Below are 23899 nucleotides of genomic sequence, written 5' to 3'. Positions count from 1 at the left end.
GCTTTTCACAGACTCTTTTCATTCAAAACTGTCAATCAGTATGCCAGTTCAATGTCTGAGTAATGCAACCTTTATCTGATGACGGTAAGAACTGGCAGTTGCAATTACAAAACTTTGCCACAGAATAAATACAATTAAGTTATAGATTACAGTTATAGATATTAATGCATAGGTCATGCAGGGAATTCAGATGCTGAAAAAATCTTTGAAGGGAAAACTTACGCAGCCCTAAAGTCAATGACAAAACACTTAAAATGGGGTCAGGTTTTCAATCTACAGTAAAGTTAGCCTAGGAGGAAGCATGGTTTAGTGAATAAGATAAAGGATTGCACTCTATAACTTGATTTAACCAGTGTCTTCTCTCATGACCTTGGTCAAGAATCCCTCTCCTGCGTTTTTCGGATTTTACAAAGGCTAACAGTTCTTACCTACCTCGGCAAAGTCTGTGGATAAAGAGCATTGCATAAGTGCTATGCAGAATTAAGCAAAGAATAAATTCAGTTTTTCCCATTTATATTGAAAATCAAGGTCAACTTTGTCCATTATTTAGAGCTATTACAGAAGCTCTACAGGTTTGCAGTTTCTCTGCAACATAATTTTTCATAATGCAAACCATTTTAACAAGAGTCATCAAGCCAGTAGCATCCACTGGATGATTTCTTCTTATTGTCAAACTCAATAACCAGTGACATTATGCAGCCTTTACCAGCTAAGTCATTGAAATAACCAAAGTCCTTAATAAAAGAGGAGGAGGGCTTCTGACCAATAAAATGCATAACATCTATATTTAAATCAGCAAAAACTGAAGGATTAGGAAAGATGAGAATGACTGAAGACAGACTGTGATTGATCAAATACAGAAAGAGCATCCAGTGGCAGAAAGCCTACAATTTTATTTCTANAAAAAAAAAAAGAGAGAGAGAGAGAGAAGAAGAAAGAAAAGAGAAAGAAAAGGAAAAAAAGAAAAAGCTTCTTCATTTAAATTGAAGGTAAAGGTAAATACTTGTAAAATGTGTCAAACTGGCTGAACTGAAAACTATGTGCATGTCCTCCCACTACAACCTCATTTGTAGGTAACCTGCCCCTATCGTTCTGCCAACAAATGGCAGACGTGTCCCTCTAGCCACGTGTGAAGAGTGTGAATACTCTTCACTCTCCCTTCTCTTTGCTGTCACCAAACATCTTGTTTCTGCGGATTTCTGTTTTGGTTGGCATTAAATAACATGAAAGTGTCCACAACCACACATAAAATGCCTCCAGCTTCTAGTCCTTCTCTGTAAGGTCCGGATTTGAACAAGTAAGCAAACTTAAGAGTCAGAAACACCAACTGCTTAACCAGTCCACCTAGCAGTTTTCTTAATTTGAAGCCAAGACTGAAACTAACCCTGAGATGCTGAGAGTGGCTTGGTTATATCTGGCCTAGCAAGAAAGTTTATGATCGAGGAATAACCAAAGTAACCTAATGCCATTTGATATTGGAGGAGAGATATTGGAGTGCAACCACTAACAGCTGGGCAACCAAATGCTATTCGCTGAGCCCATTTTGTAAATCGCACCTTCTAATTTGGTCCTTTCCTGCTGTATGTCTCTCCTACTGCTCCTGCTACTTGTTGGTAAGTTCTCTGCTCAGTAGTTGACAAACTCTCTTCAACCTCCTGCATCCCCAAGCCCTGCAAACCATCTCACATACTGCCAAGAAGTGGATTTCCTCCCTCCAATTTAGTTGTAGTTGCCATAATATGACTCATGTTTGTGCTAAACAGAGCCCCAAGCCATGTGACATAGCACCTCCGACAGCCTTTGCAGTAGCAGCCATCACTGAATACGTTTCAGGCGATCAATTTTATAAAAAGAAACCTAGTGAGTGCAAGTGAGTGCACATGTGCAAACAAGTTAAAAATAATAATAGGTGTCTGAGACCACGCTGCTTCTGCCTGTATCCCTCAGAGGAATTCACTTGCTGAGAACAGCTTACACAGTTTGCTATATTTCTATGCATTAAACAACAAATAATTAAAGGCAAAAGCCCCAACTGTCAAACACAAGGAGTTTAGCAGCTGGTCAGAGGTGTACAAGGTATTCTTCTCTGACCCATATGCATACTACGTAATTTAAAGGAAAATCAAAGTGAGGTAAGGACAGAGTGGGAAGCATGCTATACTCCCTTCAAGATGCAATGCCCAAGAAGTTTACAGAAAAAGATTTGTTTCACCATTTGCTCTGTTCCATATATATGCTGCTAACTGTGCTTTATTGCATAATCTATCACAAGGCAAGTGCAGTACAAGCCCTTTCAGGCAGCAAGAAAGCTGCAACTTTGTTTCGGTATCTGTATAGGATCTCTTTTTTGGGCAGGTCTCTCATACAAAAAGAGGAACTGGAGGGCAGTGTTTGAAGCAGCTTCCATGACTGCTGACTCACTCTGCAGAAAAAAGGTTTAGCCTTCACTTTTCAGTCTAGGCTCTTTTTATGATATTTTAAATATGAATTTTGTTTCAAACTACTACTAATCAGTAGTGACTTGCAGGACAGAAGCAAGAAAAGCCATCTTTGTTTCTTCATACACAAATAAAGACTAGAAAAGTTATTTAAGCTCTAACAGTGTACAGTCTTTTGACTTTTCATGGCATTGCTTTCTTTCTAAGGTCTTATTACTCACCCATAAAACTTATCCCTCGACTGAAACCTGACACAAGAGCTATGAGCTCAGAGGCTTTGTTTATAAAATGGACACTGGAAAACCTGAAAAAGACCCTCCCACTCCTAGGACTCAATACATGCGACATGCAAAATCCTCACTGATTTTACTGGTGGTCTGGCAGGGAAAGGGTATGGAGAACAAAACAACCATTAAGATTAGGAGAAGGTACTTTTTCATCATTTCTCAGTCATAGAGACAAAATGTTTATTATATACACACACACAGAGCAAACAGAAAATTTTCTCAGATTAGAAATGGAAAAAAGTCAAAATTTTAAAGTCATATTGTGATGAGAGGCAGATCAGCATAACCAGCAAAGCACAGACCCAAACAAATGGTGGGTGCAATGAGTCAGTGATCTGCAAATTTAAAATTACTTGCATCGTCTACTGGCTTTGTATGAGTTAGGCAGTCATTTGAATATGATAGAAGTTTTACTGCCTATCAAGATATTGATTTGTAAACTAAAAGATTTGTAAAACAAAAATTCTCTTTGTGGATCTTCACACAATGCTGTTCAAAAGCTCATGAAGCATTACAAAACTGTATCAAGTCAATAGTCCATGTTTTATTAGCTCCCAACTTAGACATTTTCTTGATTGGTTAAATTCAGCGTCTGCAAACTTCCTAAAAGCCTATTTCCCTGAAAGGGTTCTCAGAAGAGCTATTTCAGGTTGTTAGATAAACACATGCTTAGAGATATCCTAATATGGAATTTACAAAATACAGAGAAAAAAAATAAGGAATGAACATTAACAAAACAATTTTGGTAAAACTTGTATTATATTTATGCTTTTAACTATTTACAGCCTTACCTGAAAAGGATGTTCTCATCTCATAATTTGTTTTCTCTGAATCTGCCTAAGTCTGTATCCCTACAGCAATAGAACTATTTCTTTTTTAGTTCCTAATAGATGTCAATTTTTGATCATCACATGATATAGTTTCAGTCACTTCTTCATCTTGCCAAAATTACTGTTACAGAGCGAGCAAAATACTTTAGAACTAAAGCAACTGAATATATAAAATCTCTAGCCATAAGCTTTCACCATATGTTCCAATTTTAGAAGGTAAATGTAGATGTTCAGTCTGATCCATCCCGTATTCATCCACCATTAGGCATTGGAGACAAGGTAAAACACTGAATACCTACTTTTAAATTGAACATCATCCCTTAGGTGCACTGAAGGAGAGAATAACTTCCAGCTGGAAAAACAGGGTGTGATAATAGACTTAAAGATTATTATGCGTGTGCACAAGAGAACTGAAGTGAAGCTGGTTACACAACTAAATTTGACTGTGAGTGGTTGACTTTGGAGCAATAACCTTACTTTTAAATAAGCTCCTAATACATATAAAATGCATAAATAATAAGAATGATGTAATATGGAGATAAAGAAAGAACACAAAGGTAAAATCAAACTTATTGTGTAAGTGTTAGATAGTATCATAGAACAATGTTTCATGCATAAGGAAGATTTTTACATCTGACTTTCCATATAACATCATTTATAATATTTCATCTAGTAATTCCTACAGCAGAGAAAAACATTTTTCTTTCTTATATAAGAGGATGTGTTAAGACCAATAACTTTCAGAGAGCCACCTACTTCTTTTTTAAAGATGTCAAACAGTGATTAATTTACCAGTTTCCCTGAGTAAATTGATCTATACATAAACTATATTCTACAGTTAAGAATGCACATATTTTCCCATATGAACTTACTTAACTTCAACTTTCAGTAACTGCAGTTTCTTTAGCCTCTGATGTCCTTTTGGAAGGCCTCCTAATACCTCATATAGATGTAGCTTTTCCTTCCCTTAAATAAGCTCCCTATGTATCACTCAAACATATATTAAGCATGGAGTTTCTAGAAATTCTTAACTTCTGGTTTTCTTTTTTAGTCTCTGTATAATTTTTCAGTCTTTTTCAGTTTTAAATTAAATTTTAACAATGTAAAAGCATAAGCTGAAGACATTATAAGACCAGTAATTCTTGAATTTCCTTATTTCTGTGTTGGAGCTCAAGACTTAATACTCTTCTAGTAAAATTTTAATAATAATCCCATTTAAAAAAATTAAGAAGAAAGAGAGAAAGAAAAGCAGGGAGTTTGGACTCCTGATCACTTGTATTCATCTGACTAAAGTTGTCTTGACAAATTCAAGCCAGAGAATTTTAAATCTTAACTTATTTTAAGCTGCTTTTAGTGCTCACTGATCACCTTAAATTTCTCTAAAGTTCTACCTAACATTCAAATTCACTATTCAGATGTATTTTGAATGTGCCTATTCACACAGCTGGTATTTCTACTTGTCTCCACAGCCATGTAATACTGCTGGACAAAAACTCTAGGATAGAACAGATATGGAAGAGGTAAAATGAATGCAAAAGGCATTGATGTCCTCTGTACTTCCAAGAATTTAGGGAAGACTTTCCATTTCTTTTGTGGACATCTTAACCTGACAGATCAAAACAAAACAAGAAATCCAGCATTGTTTTTCAGCTTCTCTAGTAACATTTGTCTTAAGGAACTCAAAAGTAGGAAGAAATAAGTAGTAGTAGCTTTCTAACCCAAACAGCTACATTTCAGAGGAATTAAAAATTGACTTTTTAGGGTATGATTCATACGAATTATGATTCATTTGCCTGTTTTACATTTGCCAAACTTGCTGCAGACTGCCTTTTTCTTAAATTACAAGTAAAATATGGAAATACAGTCGTGTATGAAGCATGACTGCCAGCATCTGACAGGGGCATTTAGTGGAGACAACAGAGATCTCTAATTCCATTATTAGATATTGGAGTACAAATATTTTTAGAAGCAAAGAAAAACAAAAATCTTTTCAACAGAACTATTCCTTTTTCTGCCATATCTTGTACTTGGTGCATATGCAAGACTTCCATCAATTTTAAGTGAGAGTTTTGAATGTGGTCAGCTCTGTAAGATTGGTTCTTTGTTGGGAAACATGGCATGTAAAAAGGAACTGAAAAAAAAAATTCACTTTGAGAACTTCGACTGGGTTGCACAATTTGCCACAGTGTTATATGTATTTCAAAGGTGTCCCATAATAGCAATTAGTCCTTTACAAAGGTCATTGTAAAATCCATTTCCTGTATTACTTATTTTAGAAAGCATTCCTTGACTGCCAGCTGTTCAGCTGAACTCTGTTAACGAAGGTTAAGTTTTCCAGGGTTATCATTCTGACCCTTAAACTTTATTATCTAGAAAACCATAAATTTTATAAAAAAAGATATGAAAAGGTTTATAATACATTTGCTTAACAGAGCCTGTTTCCAGCCTCACCATTTGATCTGAGCTTGGTTTTAAGCTCCTGCCACCATGCCTGCTGATTACAATGGGACATGGGAAATGGAATCCAATGAAAACTTTGAAGGCTACATGGTTGCTTTAGGTAAATGAAAAATATTAAATGTTTCGATAAAATAATCAATTTTAAGTAAAATACTTTAAAAATCAATGAGACTGATTTTATTTCTGTCATGAGCCGGTGGCATAAGAGTTACTGACAATCACATTAAAATCGTATAATTGCAATGTGTTTGCAGTTACAGTGATGTAACATAAGCAAGAGAAAAATTGTAGGCAAAGATATTATCTTTTAGTAAGATAAATGAAAGAAATAGATACAGACGGGGGAAAAAAAGAAGCAATCTTTCAGATAGAGAAGCTCTTCCTTGTTCCAGGTATATGCTTACTGTAATAGCCAGAGCACAACCTGGGTGGCTCTGTTAAAAAGAAACAGGGTTTGTAATACCACAAAAGCAGCAATAGTGTTAAGTACTTAATTAGTGCTTTCAATTAGTAGAAGCTGAAAAACAGTTGCATGGTAAAGACTAAGAACTGAAATGGGCAGACATTTCTGACAATTTTTATGGGAGTGATCTTTACACAGCAAAGAGGCTTCAGTCACAAGGCTCCTACATTTATGTTTACTTGGTTAACTAAACTTAAGTTCACTTGATTAACACCCTTAGTGATGATAACAATATATAAAAATACCCCAAAAAAGATGATCCGCTGTTTAGGAAGCTTTCATTTACTACTTTAGTAGTTTATTATCAGAGGGCTGACAGCCAGTTTGTGCCACTGAATAGGACATTAAACAGATTTATGTAGATGCTAGAAGAATACCAAAACAGCGTTAACTGAATGCTAGCAATATCCTCGTCATTTCATATCAAACTCATTTTATGTTGTTTATAAACTTCTTTTTACCCAAACTGGCATAATCACTTATTGTAATGACTGTGAGAGAATTTTATGAGAGAAATACCTTCTTTCGCTTCACCTCTTGTTTTCTTTCAATATAAATTGCCTTTCAAGCACTATTGTTCCTGTAAAGATATAAACTTCCTTTTGTTCCAAGTCATTACGATTATGCAAGCATCATGCAAGAACTCCTTCCTCTACCTAGGTCAGCAGAGAAACAAGTCTTTACTTTGCTGAAAGTACAAAATTTTAGAACAAATCACCATTTTCAAGAATTTCTTCAGTACGCACTTGATGGGCATTGAATGAACAATTGTCCCATTTCCACCACTGCAGTAATATGGCTGCATTCCAAAAATTGTAAAAAAAATTAGACTTCTGCATCCATGAAAAGTGTAATCTTTAGAATCAGGGCTCTTTTCCCACTTCTACTACATGAGAGATGAAGGACATAAAGGAGCATTGTTTCTTTACTACGCATGATGTCTATATAACTTTTTATATAAAATAAGTTATTAGAGTTGCCTAATTTAAATTAGATTGCAAGAGACTGTTGACTCTGAATCACAAATAAGAATGTGTAAAAATCAAAGCTTCTCATTCCCAACTGTTGTCTAATTGTTTTCTATTTGGTGATCACTGATTTCTATATTCTGTTCAGCATTTGCTCTTCTTCTCATTCTACCTTTCTATGGCAGTTGACATCACTTTAAGTGTGATGCTGATAAACAGGAGCTCTTTCAAAGCTAAGTGGCTTGTACTTTTCTTCAGAAGTGGAGATCATATTTGTGGCCTCTTTATACCCTAGTAGTTTAATGGATCCTGAGTTAAGCTACTGGAGATACAAAGACCTTGTTAGCTCAGATTCCAAAATAGTTACTTGTAAAGATGTAGATTTTAAAACAGAATTTGGTAGTCCAAAAACAGTAAGAGTGCACAGTATTCTGTGTATTCTTCCACAAGTTAAGAAAATGTATTTGTTAGGAGGAACAGTCTAACACATAGAAAGTAATTAGGTAATTAAATCTAACAATTTTCAGGTAATTTTAAATACCAACACCAGAGACTGATTTAGAAATAACTAACAGAAAAACTTTAGCTAAGCTGAAAATTTGATACTTTGGCTGATTTTCTACTAGTTTGACTTTCATTAAAAAATCTTAATTAATTTACCTGTTCAGACAGAAAAATAAAAAATACACATAAACAGTACAGCCAACTCTTGTGATTTTTCAAAAAGTCTTGAAAATAATTACTATTTCCAAGCTTCAATTCCTACAACAGAGAAAGGTAAATTTTCAATATTTCAAGAAAGTTTTTAGCTTTCTTAGTTATGAAGAAAATCCTCACTGGTTTATGAAAGTCTGTGAATACACACTTGAACGTTAATTATTTCTTTTTAGTAAGAACGCTTAAGCTAGTATCATGAATTTCAGAAGATACATACTGACTCCTTTGAGTGCTGGGATTTGAGCTATGTATATAGAATATTACTACCTTATATGCAACTGAAATGTGATTTCAGCATTAAATATGCTCACTCCATGTGAGCCACAAGGCTTGTTTGGCTACTTTATAATCTGGATGATATGCAAATTAACTTCTGGCTGTCTTCTTTGTCTGTCTCAGCCTTCTCTCTCTGCCCATCCTGACTTCTAGTCTTACCTCTAATTCTTGCTTCTACCCCAGTTCTCCTGCTCTGGTTCTGTTGCTCCTGTTCTGGCTTCTGCCTCTGCATTTTGCTCTAAGATCTGACTTCTATCATGTTACTCTAACCACTAATCATGATCGTCACCCTGCTGCAACTCTGCCTTGTTTTAAAATAATATTCACTATAATTAAAAGTAATAAAATTCACTATATTTGGTAACTCTCTTTTGGGAACTATCTTGCTAAAGACCTCTTTAGTGTTTAGGTTTCTTAGTTCCTTATGTCTTAAGATGCTAAATAAACAGCTATGGTGTCTATATCTCCTTTCCAAAGGATTTGTAATTGTTACAATTTCTTTTCATTTCGTTGTGGTAGTCAACTCAATATTGTTCCTTTCCTTCCTTTTATGTTATCATCTGATGAGACTGTTGTTTTGATTATTTTATTCGAGCTATAACTTTACACTTGTATTTGCCTTAATATAGAGAGAAAATGTCAGGAAAAAAGGATAGCAAGTGCTAATAATATGCATGTTATTGAACTTGGAATTTACCCACTCTAAAATTTAAGCTGTAGTTTTCACTCAAATTCAGTAAGAATTTATTGTCTAACTGTCCTAATATGTATATTAATTACTACCAGCTGTCAACTAAACTTTAATTATTATCATCCTCTTATTCTGATCTTTTTAAAATCAGTAATGCATTTTCCAGGTCTACCATAAATGCCAGCATGAACTGTGCTACAGAAGTTCCTTACAGCATCTCAGTGTCATCATTGGAACTGTTTCAATCAGTGGTTAAAACAGCACACTTTATGAAAGTTACTTTTCTGATAATTCATGACTTTATTATTAAATGAAGTGGATTTTTGATCCCTTTCTCATTTTATTGCATTTCTCAGTAGAAATGGAGAGAAAAATGGATTGATTCAGACTACAATGGAATCTGCACTACAAATACTGAAACCCCTGCTTGAAAAGAGACAGCAACAGTTTATGAGAGTAAAATCTCTTGACCCACTGAATAGCCTAAAACAAAGCAAGAGAGACAATGTGTTAGAACAAGGAATGCAATATAGATTCAATTTTCCTAGAAATAGTTTGATTTGTTGCCTATATTGTGCAGAATCTACTGGAGAGAGACTCACTCAGCTTGCTGAGAGAGTTTTCAGACTCTTTTTCTCCATAAGAACCCCAGCAACTGGTTGGGATGAAGAAGCTATTTGCATCAGTTGTCTGGATCTGGCCCTTCATTAGGACACCCTTCATTAATACATGATTTTTTTGTGTCTATGTGCATACATATACTGTATTTTATTCTAAAAAAACCTGCCACTGAATTGGTGAAGAAAGCAACATAGAGACACATAAGGCTATGGGGTAACTGACAGAACATGTCTCACATTCACTTGTCATCAATGAAAGGAAATAACATGGAAAGAGTGAGAAGATATTCTTCCACTCTGTTTCTCCCGATTTTACATCTGCTTGACATTTTAAGTATTAAAGTGCTTGGGTTCAAAGAACATCGTAGGCTTTTTTCTTTAAATTCATCCATCCTTATAATTTATACATATGCATTGCTATAATTAAAGAATGGTTTTGCCCTTTAAACCAGAAACTTTGATTTTATCATAAACATGTTACAAAGCATTTTAATCTACTATAATAGAACAATAGTTCATTTTTATTGCTTGCATTGTTCAAAATGCAGTTATGAAAACCATGCTTTAATAAAACCTCCCCTGATTTTTCTCCAGGAGCTACAAGACTAATATATTTAGTCAGAAATAGCTTTTCTTTAGAAGTCTAGACATTTTTTTCCTTAGAGAGACCTAAATTTTGTGTTACCTGGTTATAAATCAGACCCAGAGATACCTTTAATCCACCCCAGCAGATAATATATACCCAAGAAGCCTTGAATATAAATACTGAACAAGAACATTATCCCCCATGCTAAAGAGTTACAATTTTTTCAAGCCAATCCTCTCACTCAATTCGATTAGTGCTTCAACAGTGGTATAATGAATCTACCAAAAGAAAAAGGACCCCATTAGTATGGGACATTGCTGAGTTGACAATGATTAACTTCCATGTGAAACCACTAAAAGATGGCTAACAAACCAAAACCATTTTTCAATCTCTTGCAGAAACATGTGAGATTATTTCATTTGCATATAGCACGATAATAACTTTCACTACCAGCTGGTCAGAAATATTTATTGCAGATGCTAATGCAGCTGGCATTAGGTGGATTGTCTGGGGCAAACTGTCATGACGGTAATATATATTCTCCTTTAGTTACTTTCAATGCCTTCACTTGCAAGCAGTTGTTTATATTATAATGTTAGTCTTCATCATGAACAAAGTAAGGAATCTGGTTAAGGAGATCAGCACCGCATAAAGTGCTAACAGAATATTAAAGAGGAACTGTCAAATGCTTCAGTTTGATTTTTTTTGTCTTTCCATTTTTTACCATCCATCTGTACACACAAATACGTGCAGATACATACACACAAAGGAAGAAATCTTTCATCCTGTAACATCTAACCACAAGCTGCTTCTGTCTCTGCTGCCTAAGGACAATGATTAAGTCAGGCTTCTATTTGTTTGTTTCTTTTTTATTATTATATATTTTTTAAATTTTAATTAATTAATTAACTTCTTGTATACTCCCACAGACTGTACATTCAACATAAAAATAACATGTCCAAATCCCCTGGATTACATATTCTAAAATACTTACTTACTGAACAGGAAGCTTACTCTGTGATCCTCTTTCTGAGGAGTGGCCACCATTTGTAACCCTGCAGGACACATACCAACACCTTCATCTGCTTGAGAGCTACATGATTTATACTGTACCCTTAGAAGGGAGAGTGACTCCCAGGCGTAAGAGCAATCCTGGCATCCCAAAGCTTAATGTCAGAGTAAGGCCAAAAAGGCAGCAAGCAATGTCAGTCTTAACAGCCTATGATGTCTCAATTCTCCTAAAGCTGGAGACTGAGATTATTTAACATGTCAGTATATAATCACTACTGGCTGCATGTTGCAGCTCTGCTTATAACCTTCCTACAGCTACCATCTTCATAAGTAGGTGTAGAGTCAATAGGAAGATCCTCAAATTGAAGGTCTGCTTACATAGAACACAAGATTTCCTTTCTTTTTAAATGATCATCTTCTCCCAAAATACTATAGGTAAAATTTGTCATTTGTGGAACTAAGTGATCGTTAAATATAGTGATATTTTTAAAATATGCAAAATTAAATGCTAGTAACAAATGTTGGCTTTTTTCTTGTGATTCCTTTTTTTCTCTTTTTTGACAGATATTGATTTTGCAACTCGTAAAATTGCAAAGCACTTGAAACAAACAAAGGAGATTATTCAAGATGGAGATAATTTTAAAACAAAAACACTCAGCACTTTCAGAAACTATGAAGTGAACTACACTGTGGGAGTGGAGTTTGAAGAACATACCAAAGGACTTGATAACCGAGTGGTAAAGGTATAAATTTAGTACTTAATTTCTGTTTACCTTATAGATGGCAATAGGAGTAAGCAGTTCAAAAATCAACTTAATAAATGAAGAAAAATAAATTTACAGGCATTATAGAAATACTATAAAGCAGAAATAATTTGCATCTTAAGAGTTTTCTTTCACGCTACAATCATTTATTTTAAATGCAAATCAGGATGGTTACTCAGATATGTGAGGACAATCAGTAATTACATGTTTTTCTAGTATGGGATTTTTCTATGATAAACCTGTATGTATTTAAAAAGTAAGAAAAGAAATATATTTTACCCTATGCAACTTAATAAATAGAATTGTAAGTTAATCATTATACATTTTGGATTTTGTTTGTATAAGTGTAAATTTTCAGTCCTGAATTGCTAACTCTGCACCCTATTTTTAAGCTGAGCCTGCACAAGCTTGTAAGTCCACAATGCATTTTAAATCAAAGCCTGTGCAAGCTCAATTGGATAGCTTAAGAGTTCAACAGTGTTAAAAATAAGCCTGCTCTCAGCTATTGAATTTAAGTGAGCTTTTGGAAAGGACAGAAAGAAAATGTGAGCTGGTTACCACGAGTGCAGGTGGAAATGTAGGCCTACTGTCAGTGTAGACAAGCAAAAAGCCCTAAGAATGAATGTTTTAATCTCTGAAAGACTCTGTGGATACCATGAGCTCACAAGTCCATTAGGAGGCTGTGGGCATATCTAAAGACATTTTTCAGTGAGCTATGTGCATGAGTGATGTTTGGACTAAGGACCATACTGCATGTTAGCCCATACTTTACTTGCTATGATAGTGGACTCGTCTCAGGTCAGTTCTTCCAAGGCATTCAAACAAGACCATACCATGAAAGCCAGTGAGAAAAAGAATACACAAGATCACTGGTTAAATTCACCTACTGAATTCAGCTTTATGTTTCTATATCAATATTGTTTCTGTTTTACTCTGCTCTCACCCCTGAAATATTTAAGCAAGACTCTGAAAAGTAGAAAGGGCAGGTATTTCTTAAATTTCTATTGACATTGCCATTTACAGCCTTGAAAATCTCTCTAAAACATCTGCCTTCCTTCATCATCATTCATTGAACCTATCCATACTAACCATTCTGCCAGTGACAAGTTTTTTTTACTCAACTCTCAGCTCTATTGCTTTACTCCAACCATATTTTGTCATCTGCATCATTATCTTATCAATAAACAAAGTTTCAGAGCATGCTGCCATCCACTGAAGAAATAATAGCTGACATCAAAGCTCATTATCAATATAACCTATTTTGTTTTGCCAGTTGTCACAGGAGGTTGGCAGCTTAAAGGACATGTTTGCATCTGAACTCCTATAATCCTTCAGTAGAGTAGCATAGATTTAACAAAAGACATTGTTTAATCATTCTGGATCACTCCTGACTCTTAAACCAACTTTGTGCAGTTAATTCCCACAAGTTCTTCCAAATTATTTCTCATTTACAGCACTGCAGGGCATCAAATAAAAAGCCCCATTTTTTTCCAGTACGCTTGTCCTCATCAAAATTCTCCCCTATCACTTTCTCCAGGGAGCCTTGGGAAGGATATACTCCTGTGCCACACTTCATGCTTTTGAACATTGATCCCAATTTTCTTTAGATCAGCTGAAGGCATTAGCACCTAAGGAGACATTATTAAATCACTCTTAACATCCATAGACTTATGCTGTTCTACTGCTCTTCTCCACTATCATTGCCTATTTCTGTGCAAAATCACTTAACTTTCACATACTCTGATCTCCTCTCCACTATCAATTACCCAGCTAAAAGAAAGAAACACAGCTTGTTCAATTATAACCCTGCCTGGTTTAACCACTTTTACCTAATATTATTTTCTAAACAAATTAGATTATTTGTTTGAAACAATGAGGAGGAGGAGGAAAGGGGAAATTTTGTTGGTCTCTGGAGTGCTCTGAAAATTTTCTGCTCATTATATCAACAAAACAATCCCTCACCCACACTGAAGTTAGATGAATAAAACTACTAGGCAACTGTTGAAAGAGGTCATTGAATAAATTTATAGAATATGCAGCTTAAAAGTCTGTAAATAAGAAAGAAGTTTACTGAAATGGAATGAGTTTTGTCTTGTTATTAATGGAAAGTTCCCTCATAAGAGAAATAAATCATCCAGTACCGAACTAAAAAATGAATTAAGCTCCTAAAGCTCTTGGAGCTTTTTAATAACTGAACGTCCATTGACTTTAACTAATTTCTGATGAGGATTTACTTATGATACATGATTAAATGTGTCCCCAAATTACAATGGTTCAAATCTAAAATAACTAAACACTCTGAATTTAGTCTGGCATATCTTAGTAGAGAACTTAGCCTGTAAAAAGAACTTTTAATTTCAGAGATGGTCATCTTGCTCCTGGACAAGAATCAACTTACCCAGTATCCCCCATAAAAATAATCATCTAGGACTGAAGTACATGATGAATTAACCTCCTAATGTTCCTGGAGCTTCTGGATGCCAGAACTTCCAGTGCACGTTCTTCCAATAGTTGCAATCTGTTCTGATAGGTAGTACTAGCATTAACAAGATCATTTAGGTCAAATAAGAATTTGGGCTGGATAATATATTTGTGGAAGCTACTGTCAGCCTCTTTGGAGGGAGATGTCTATGAAGCAGAGCAAGAAAGTGGTCTAAAGTTTTTTGAAGTTTTTTTTCCTATTGTACAAAGAGACTGAGAAAGACCAAAGTGAGCGTGAGAAATATCAAATGATCTATAGTTTACTGGGCATCGTTATACATTCATTCCACAATAATTAAGCAAAATCTTTGCACTAAATCTTTCCCTCTGCTTTCTATGACTTGCTGCTGTTGTCCTTTCTTGTGAAAGAAAGGTTGGATCTTTGTCCATCCTTTTACAATTAATCTACAAAATGCATGACTGTTGAAGAAAAAGGGAACCATCTAGCAATGTGTTATTTGATTACTTTCCATGCCTTACAAGAGTTTTAACAAGTTTTGCTTCTCTCTCCTTGGCCTCTTCTCATTCTTGCATCTATAGTTCCGATCACAAGCATGTCTTAAGCGAACAGTCGTTACTTCAACTTGCTCTGTCTTGTTCCTATGGACTTTGAGTCAGACATTTCTTTATTATACAATGTATCACTACAGAGTGCTTTCAAACACTGGGCTGCTCTTCAGAGACTATCCCTGGGGTTACCAGGATCTGAATCTACCATTGCTTAAACCTTTAACCTTAAATTTCCCCTCAAGAGTAGACATCAGAGATATAGTTGCCTTTCAGTTTCTTCTTTCTCATATAATTATCTGTGTGTCCCTCAATGCCTGATAAATATTCCAGAACACTTGCCTCTGGGTGACCTGCTAGATTTGAGAAGCATGATATTTTAGATAAGTATTACTGATTTCTATTTAGACTAATGAATTTCTTTTTTTCATACATCCTTCAACTTCACAGAGCCCACAGAGTTGCAGATATTTCATTCATCCACAGACTTCAATGAGTCACATTCTCTACATTCTAGTGGAGGCTCCAAATCTATTGAGCTCCTGTTTAAACTATTTGTAATCTCTTGAGAATTTCATTATGCCTTTCTGCCTTCACACACCTGCATTCACTGACCAACGTTGTCCTGTCTCTAAGCTCAGTCAAAATGAAGGTCAGGTCACACAGTATGTCCTGCATCTGCTGCTTATTCTTGCCTCAAACCCACATCCAGCCCCCTGCCTTTCTCCTTCAATGCATTAATGACTCAGTTTAAATTTCTCTGTAAAACCTTCTTTCTCTCCTTGGCTTATGACCATCTCTCTTTAAATTTCTTCTGTGAAAGTGCAGGAAAGATGCTATAAAACAAGTAAGTGTATTATACAAGATGATATTAGCATACATTTTCTCTTGCTATTTTACATAGGCTTATAAAAGATGTTAGCACTGCACTAATTGGTATAAGCCCCACATCTCCATCATGAAACTTTATAATCCTTTTATTTGTGGCTTCATACAGCAAGAAGAAGTTTTCATACATTCATTTCATACACCTATCTGTAAACTGACTGAGAGATTCCCTACCTAGAATGAACAGTGTGTATTAGTGTATATGAAGAAACATATGGAAACTGACAACATATAAAGAATGGTAAAAGCTTCTCATCTAAATGCTATGTCTTGAAAGCATTTAGGGTTTTGGTTGAGTGGTTGCTTGATTTGGAAAGATTTTTAGGAGGAAGATGAGGAATAGTAGGAAGGAAATGTAAATAGTGTCTTGTCATTGACTGAGTTTATTTTCGTGTATTCATAAATATCTTTTTATCATATCTGATAAAATTATTTGATCCACGCAGACACTAGTGACCTGGGATGGTGACAAACTGGTATGTGTTCAGAAAGGTGAAAAGAAAAACAGGGGCTGGAAACACTGGATTGAAGGAGACAAACTTTATCTGGTAAGGGCTGCTATACTGATACATAGCACATAACTGAGACTGCAGTAAAGTAGGACATTTCCATTTCAAAGGTTTTATTATTTATTCCATTGAGAATGATCTTTATTCAGACAGCTCTAATCTCTGAACTGTTAAGGTAACCCCTCCTCTACTACAACTCAGGAATGCTCAGTTTCTTTCCACCAACTCCCAATTAAATCATAACCCTGCAGAGCTTTTTGCTCCTGTCCACTGCCCTCCAGCCATTAACTCTTCCTGTTACATTGTAACTTTAACATCTTCTAGTTTTCATATAATCATTAGCAGGAAAAATAAAAAATAGTATAGGAAAAAGATTTCAAGAAAAATATTACTCTTTGTCCTGAAACAAGAACTATGAAATTTTAACAAGAACTACGTAGTAATCTAGATCAGAAATCACTCTCAGGATACTCAAGAGGATCCTGCGAACAATCTACTCTGCAATTATCTTGTGCTAGTACAATAAAAGGAAAAAAAGTTCAAACAGCTGAGTTCATAAGCTGAGGCCCAAAGAAAAATGCAGTGAGCCTGAGAGAGGCCATAAGGGCCTGTGCAGGAAATGAGCAGTCAGTGAAGTCAGGAAAGATAAATAACAGATTACATAATAATACCAAAGTTTTGGGAAGAACAATCAAGAAATGGGCATGGTAATGTTGGACAGTGCAATAGGTAGGTACAGAAAGATTATGGAGAAAAGTTTATTAATTCCAGTTTGTGATTTGGGTCTAGATATTTAATCCTACAGCTGGTTGGTATGGTTCGCCAATACTGGCTGAAGTCTGTATGCTTGAAAGGTCAAGGTGATGAACTCAAATAAGTATCCCTGTACCTAACTAAAAACCAATATGCTATCCAGCTGTCCAGTATCCTTTTTAAACTCTATTCAAAAATTGAACTGACAAAGATTCTACATGCTGGCACTAGGATTCAAGCTCAGACTGCTGGAAGCAGAGAGACAAAGTAGATTCTCACAACACTCTATAGTAATTCTATTGCAGCTTTGGCCAACTGCTGGCCAGAAAAGTCAGCTTATGCTTACCTTAAAGTCTTACTGGCCTGGGAATGCTAACTAGTCGGAAGGCTGATCAAATTGAGTGCATTGCAGTGTGCTGGTGTGCCAGGCTTTATCAGGTCAGCTTCATAGAAACATTGTATTGATCTGGCCCTGGAACAATCAGTGCACACATCTGTTCTCTGAAGCAAATGTCCCCATCCTTTTGAAAAAGTGTTCTCCACTATTTTCTTATACTTACTTTCCTTGTTTCAGTGCTTCTCATAAATTACGAGATAATATGAAAATTATAAAATATTACACTATATTGTTTTAATAACAGAGCATACAAAAGCTTCCCATTACAGAGCAGTTTTTAGGCATTTTTCATTTTTATATTTTTAAAAGCTCAATTCAAGTGTCAAAATTTAATTACTGCAACCTGTGGTGTATGACAGCTGATTGTGATTGGTTACATCTAATATGCTATTTTTTCTTTCTGTTTTCTTTTTCATAAGTATACCTTTTTAATGTGGCGGCTCAATGATAATAATTTCTGGGGGGAGCTGGGGTGTATGTGAAACACAACTTGTACCACTATTCACTAACAACTTGTTTTAATGCTGTAGGAACTGACCTGTGAAGACCAGGTGTGCCTTCAGGTATTTAAGAAGAAAAACTAAAATCGACCAGAAACTCTCTCACATCTTCACCATACTACTTCGCAATTATCTGTCTGAAAAAAAAAAGAACTAAACCAGATTTGCAGTAGTTCTTTGACACTATGTGAATCCATTTTTGCATGCTTCTGGAGAGAAACACATTTTACCAAAATAACATGAAGCAGTTACGAACATCATAAATTCTTTTCTTTTTCACTTTGGGGTTAAATAAAAGTAATTGTCTTTTAAGAAATGCTTTCCTTGATTCTGGCCTAATTCTGAGGATGGCTCATCAAACTTGTAACAGGATACATGGCTTTTCATACTTAGGTTATTCATTTGAATTTGGCCCAAGTCCACAGCTACTGGAGGTTGTTACCACTGATAAGTCTCTCACAGCCTCTGTGAAATGCTGTAGTTCCTTAATACAGTCCTAACAGACAGCTGTCTATGCTCCTAACCTTCAGTTAGAACTGGCATCCTACTAAAAACCCCAGTGGCGAAGTCAGAGAGTTTGAAGAACATTCTCCATTCAAGAGTTGGTTCATCAAGTTAAATCTGAGGCATGCCTATAGCTGCAAGAGGAAAACTGCCTTTACATGGACTCCATGTATCCTGTGCATACAAAGTATCCAGTACGCTGGTATCTTCACCTTGTAGCTGCTTTTTACAGACTTTAAAGTCATTTACATACAACTGCTTTCAGTTTTATTACCTGGCAGTTAGGGTTTTTCAAAAGAATTCATGCTCTGCTATCGGCAATTTTAAATTAACTATGGATGGTGAGAACTACTTCTTCAGTAAATAGAAACAGATATTATTCTAAAAAGGTGAATGCACATTCCACAGACCTGAACAAGGGCTTGTATGCCCAAAAGCTTTTTTATTTTTTTTTTTCAAACTATATAAATTATTCTAATAAAACTTACTGTCTTGCCCTACAAACCTTGCCTTGCAGACATATCAGCCATCATATAAACTTTACCATCATTTCAGTTCCTCTTGTCCATCTGCTGTTTGGTACTGGAAGAGTGTGAACTCACTAAACAGACCAATGGTAAGGAACTCAAAAAAAGATGCAGAAAAAAAACTTAGCAGAAATAGAGGATCGTGTTTTCTCCCCATCCACATGAGCTGCTTAGCCTGCTCACTCACTGTCAGTATCTCCAGATGGGAAAGGGGCAGATAGAGTCGCCCAGCTTAAATCAAGGCTGCAGCTGTGCAAGCAAGAACTAGAGTTCTGATTACTTTGACACTGATATTTACATGGCACTGTGCATGTAAGTGCAAATACAGATACAGAGATATTTTTATGAATTGGACTTCTCTCAATAAAAATCAACAGTGTCAATTTTTGTGTGATTTAATTAAGCAATGCTCTAACATGAGTTTGTACTGAAGAAACTAAGCTTGGAATTGGTAAACTGCTTATTTCTTCTTATTCAGCCCTGATCTGGACTTTCCACTTCCTATTTCTGAGTCTCTGCTAGTTACCAGGCTTAGAAAGAACCCATCAAGTGACTGCCTACAGTTCATTAAGCTTTCAAAACATTAACAGAACAAAGTAATCACTAGGAAAAAAAGTGTTCTTGTTGTAATCAGTTAGTTACATTAGAACCACAGTACAGGGTTCCACTACTTCATATCAAGTCATAAACCAAAGAGAAAGTTTTCATATATCACAAAGAATTATCATTAATCTACAAATTATAAATTTTGAAGATGGAAAGCAAACATTCTTCAATTGATTTCTTGTTATATTTACTACTTTTACCTGATGGATGTGAATGGGAAGTAAATCAAGTGTTCATTTGGGCACTTGAATTAAATTTAATTGGGGAGATGACTTGATCTGACTTTTATTTACAAATTCAGGAACTGAAAATTCCAGGCTTTTTAACCAGGAATGAGAAAATATGCAAGACTCTACACTGTGAAACAATACTTTCCTTCTTCCTGCTGTCTCAGAAGCAACTTTGAACATATTGATACGCAACAACTCACAGTATCTTTTACACCTATGTGCACAGAACTGGAGACAAATAACGAACTATTCATTGTGTCACAAGACAGCTACTTCCAAAGGTATACTTGTTTATATTGTATTTGTTATGTTAACTTTGTCTGTAAGCTCTACAAGGTCCCTTATCTGCTTATCAGCACATGAAATGCTTGCACAGAAGGAGTGGTCCACACTGGTAAATTAGAGAACGCTCCTTCACAATTTCTCAGCCTTCAGGCATGCAATATTGTCTTGGCTGTTTGCTGCCATATGCAGTGTTCCTCTTCCTCAGAAAGAATATTACTCAAATACACCTAATGGGAAAGGAATTTACCAGCAGCCTTTTGATCCAGGAAAGAGAAAAGCCTGTGTCATAAAAAAAGCACTTCCTGGCAAGTACAGCACCGGGCTGAGTCCGTAGAGTCTGTAGCATTATCTGTCACTGGACTTTTCAAATGAAAATGACATGGGTGTGTATAGGAAATGGTAAGAAATGTTTATGGTGAAATTTCTAAAAATCCTCAGGACCCAACCAGTTTTGCTCCCATGAATATTATTTGGCATTTTGCTATCAACTGTTAAAAGAAGAAAGTAATGCTGTAGGCTAGTGCTGTAGGCTAATGCTGTAAATGCTTCCACCTATAACGTTCAGTGGCTACTTCCTAAGATGCTGTCCCTCTCTCAGCCTCTGGATGTTCAGCCAGGTAGTATGCAGACAGAATGGCTTTCAAATATTTCCATGTTTATTCCACCTCCCTCTGCTGATTTACTGCTTGTGAAAGATCTCTACTCCACTGCCATCTAGCAAAAAGTCTGAAGTTTTTAACCCAGAATTTACTATAAGATCTGTTGAAAACAAACAAAATTTTACCAAAAAAAGTTCTTTAATGATATTTGTTTGTGTTGTTTTTAAACAAGGGGGCATATTTCACTTTAGCAGGGAGATGCTAATAGAAAGGATTGATAAATTCAGATTTGTTACGAAGGTTTTCTTCTACCAGAACACATTCTTTTCAGTTTTAATTTGTGATTGATATGAAGGGCAGAGGTTACAGATATTTTAATTTTGGCTTGCTGGCTACACTTGTTATGCAGATGGTGAAGATTGGAAGATTAGAATAAATCATTTTACAAAAATGAGATTTAAAATAAAATTAACAAGTTTTTCAAGAGTTGCAAAAATTTTGACAATTATTCTCTAAGTTTCCAGCTTGCTTTAATCATAATGCATGTTGCAGTGCTTCAGTCATCATTAAATAGAAGTGGGAAAGCAATGCATGAGAGTATGTACTCCAGAGTTCTCAGAGGTAGAGAAATCCATGGAAACATTCAAAATCTTGCCTTAAGTGACAGCAGAGAACCTATTTTGGCCTGAGAACACAAACATGAAATGCTGCATACTATTATCCATACCCAAAGACTGGACAAGAAAGAGAAGACAAGAAATAATAGACTTAAATCATATTGGGAAACTTCAAATGGACATTAGTAACTCTTCCGCTCTGTAAAGATCGTGAAGGACTAGAAGAGGTTGCCTGATTAGCTTGTGGAGTCTCTAAGAAACAGGTAAAACTGATTCTGCCTTTGGCAGAAGCTTGGACTATAGGATCCCCTGGGGTGCTTCCTGGGGCTATTGCTTTGTGATTCTGTTTCTGCCTCCATCCTGACCACATTTAAAGAAAGAGGATCAATAAACACACCAGTACTCTAGCATACTTGCTGAAAAAAAGTGTCTGGCTTTAAATATAATATTTAAGGGTGTTGTAGGTGTGGATGCACAATGTATGGATAGAAAATGAGCCTGGTCATAGGCACTAATTAAGAAACTAGTCATGACCAAAGACTTGTTTGCTATGTTCTGCTGCTGCCGCCACCTAAAGTACAAAACAAATTGTAGTAAGGGAGGAGCACTTTGAGTAAGTGCTCAATTCTGGACCCCCCTTCCTCCCAGAGCAATGAAAGAGACAATCCATTCTTCTCCGTGTCACTGCTTAAGGCTGGCTAGGCACAGGTACACCTAATTGTTTTGGCTTTATATAAACCACATGTTCAAAAATTTTTGCAAGCATGAGGACTGGCAATATTTTGTATATCAGACATTAATTGACATTGTCTGAGTAGGACTCCAGGAGTTTGGGATGTTCTATTAACCAGTGGTGCTCATTCCTCAGTCACACGTGCCTAAAGTTCCAGTACCCCAAATTAAAAACAATATGCAAATTAAAAATTTTAATTAAAAAAAATGAATCTTTCCACATGTACATATAAATGCCAGTAAAATAAAGGGGAAAAACCAGCAAAAATAGAGTTTGAAAGGAAACAGGGAAAAATCGTATTAAAATGTGAGCATATGGACTGGGTGTAAAAAATAGATGTACAATGTCTGATGATATCCACCAGGCTATTGAGGAAGGCTACAGCATAAACTCACGTTTACTGAGACCCAGCTACAAGCTTAAGAACCATTGGAAATACTGTTCTTCACCAATTTTCATGTTGTTATACTTTGGCTTACTACCATTTAGAGTTTAGGCAACAGTCTGTCATAAAACTGCTTATTAAAGGTTTTCTGAAAACTTTGGTAAATGTCGCTGTAAACTTAGTTATGACTTCTAAATAAAACTATGGCATGAAAGTTAAATAAGGTATCTCCCTGTGACAACTGCAAGGGGCATTCCCTCCAGCTGTTTTTCATATGTGGTGCCCATTGCTGCCTCTCGCCACTGCACCCAAAGTCTGGCATTTTCCTGAAGCTGTTTTTTTCTCTATCTCCTCTATTTCATTCACTTTTAGATTAACATGTACCTACATTTATACATACATGCAGGGAGAGACTGGCTGGCTAGACTCATTTGTTAAGGAAATGAGGCATAGGTGTCCATAATGTTTGTCTTCCCACACTCTCCACAGTTTTTGAAGTTGGTCAACATAGTTTGGCTGACCAAATCTGACAGAGGGGACACAGAGTTGTATCAAAGGAACAACTGGTTTACAATTTTTATGAAAAAAAAATGGCCAGAAACAGTACCTTCTGTAAGACAACACGGTTTACTCGTGTTTATCCAGCCCCAGTAAAATCACTTAGGGTCAAAACACCATAAATGGCTCTAATCATGAAAAATCATCAGTTGGAGTTCATATCTTAACAGATGCCAATTAATGCAACTATGAGACAAAATCTATAGTAAACCAAGCTTCATTAGTTCTGCTGCTCACAGTAATACTTGTTTTATTGTCTGACTTTTAATATTTAGCATTTTTGCTACTTCCCAAATTCTCTGATTTGTCTTTTTTCTTGCTATCTCTCACTTGCTTTTTTTCAAAATTTGCTATCTTTTCCTTCTCGGAGTAGGGAAAAAGAAATGTAACAACTGAAAAACAAATATATGTTTTCCCTGAAGCTGCCCTAAAGCTAGAGATTACTTAAATTTTCTGGGTGACCAGACTAAAGCAGTGCTCTTCCACAATGGAGTAGTTCTAAAACCCAAATGCATTCTTAAATGTCTCTTTTCAGCACATTGATTGAAAAATGCTTTTACTCCATAGTCACTCACATTATTCCAGGAAATCTATCCTAGTCTGATCAGAGAAAGGCTATTCAGCCTGTCATAAAATCCAGTGAAGGCTTTCTCATATTCAGTTGGCATGACAAGTGAGCCAAGAGTATACACTCAAAATGTGTAATTCT

The 23899-nt window shown here is 35.7% G+C and overlaps 1 protein-coding gene across 1 annotated transcript; it reads left to right on the top strand.

The window, feature by feature from the left end:
• Positions 1 to 6042: 6042 nt before the first annotated feature.
• RBP2 (retinol binding protein 2) lies at positions 6043 to 18230 on the top strand. The gene is made up of 4 exons (XM_085298520.1): positions 6043 to 6115; positions 11912 to 12090; positions 16434 to 16535; positions 18177 to 18230. Exons 1-4 carry the CDS (start codon positions 6043 to 6045, stop codon positions 18228 to 18230), a joined length of 408 nt encoding a protein of 135 aa, XP_085154646.1.
• The last annotated feature ends 5669 nt before the right edge of the window (positions 18231 to 23899 follow it).

The sequence above is a fragment of the Rhea americana genome, unplaced genomic scaffold (assembly GCF_003343005.1).
Source record: "Rhea americana isolate MKP2758 unplaced genomic scaffold, rheAme1 scaffold_14, whole genome shotgun sequence".
NCBI lineage: Eukaryota > Metazoa > Chordata > Aves > Rheiformes > Rheidae > Rhea > Rhea americana.
This window is presented reverse-complemented; position numbering and strand designations above follow the sequence as displayed.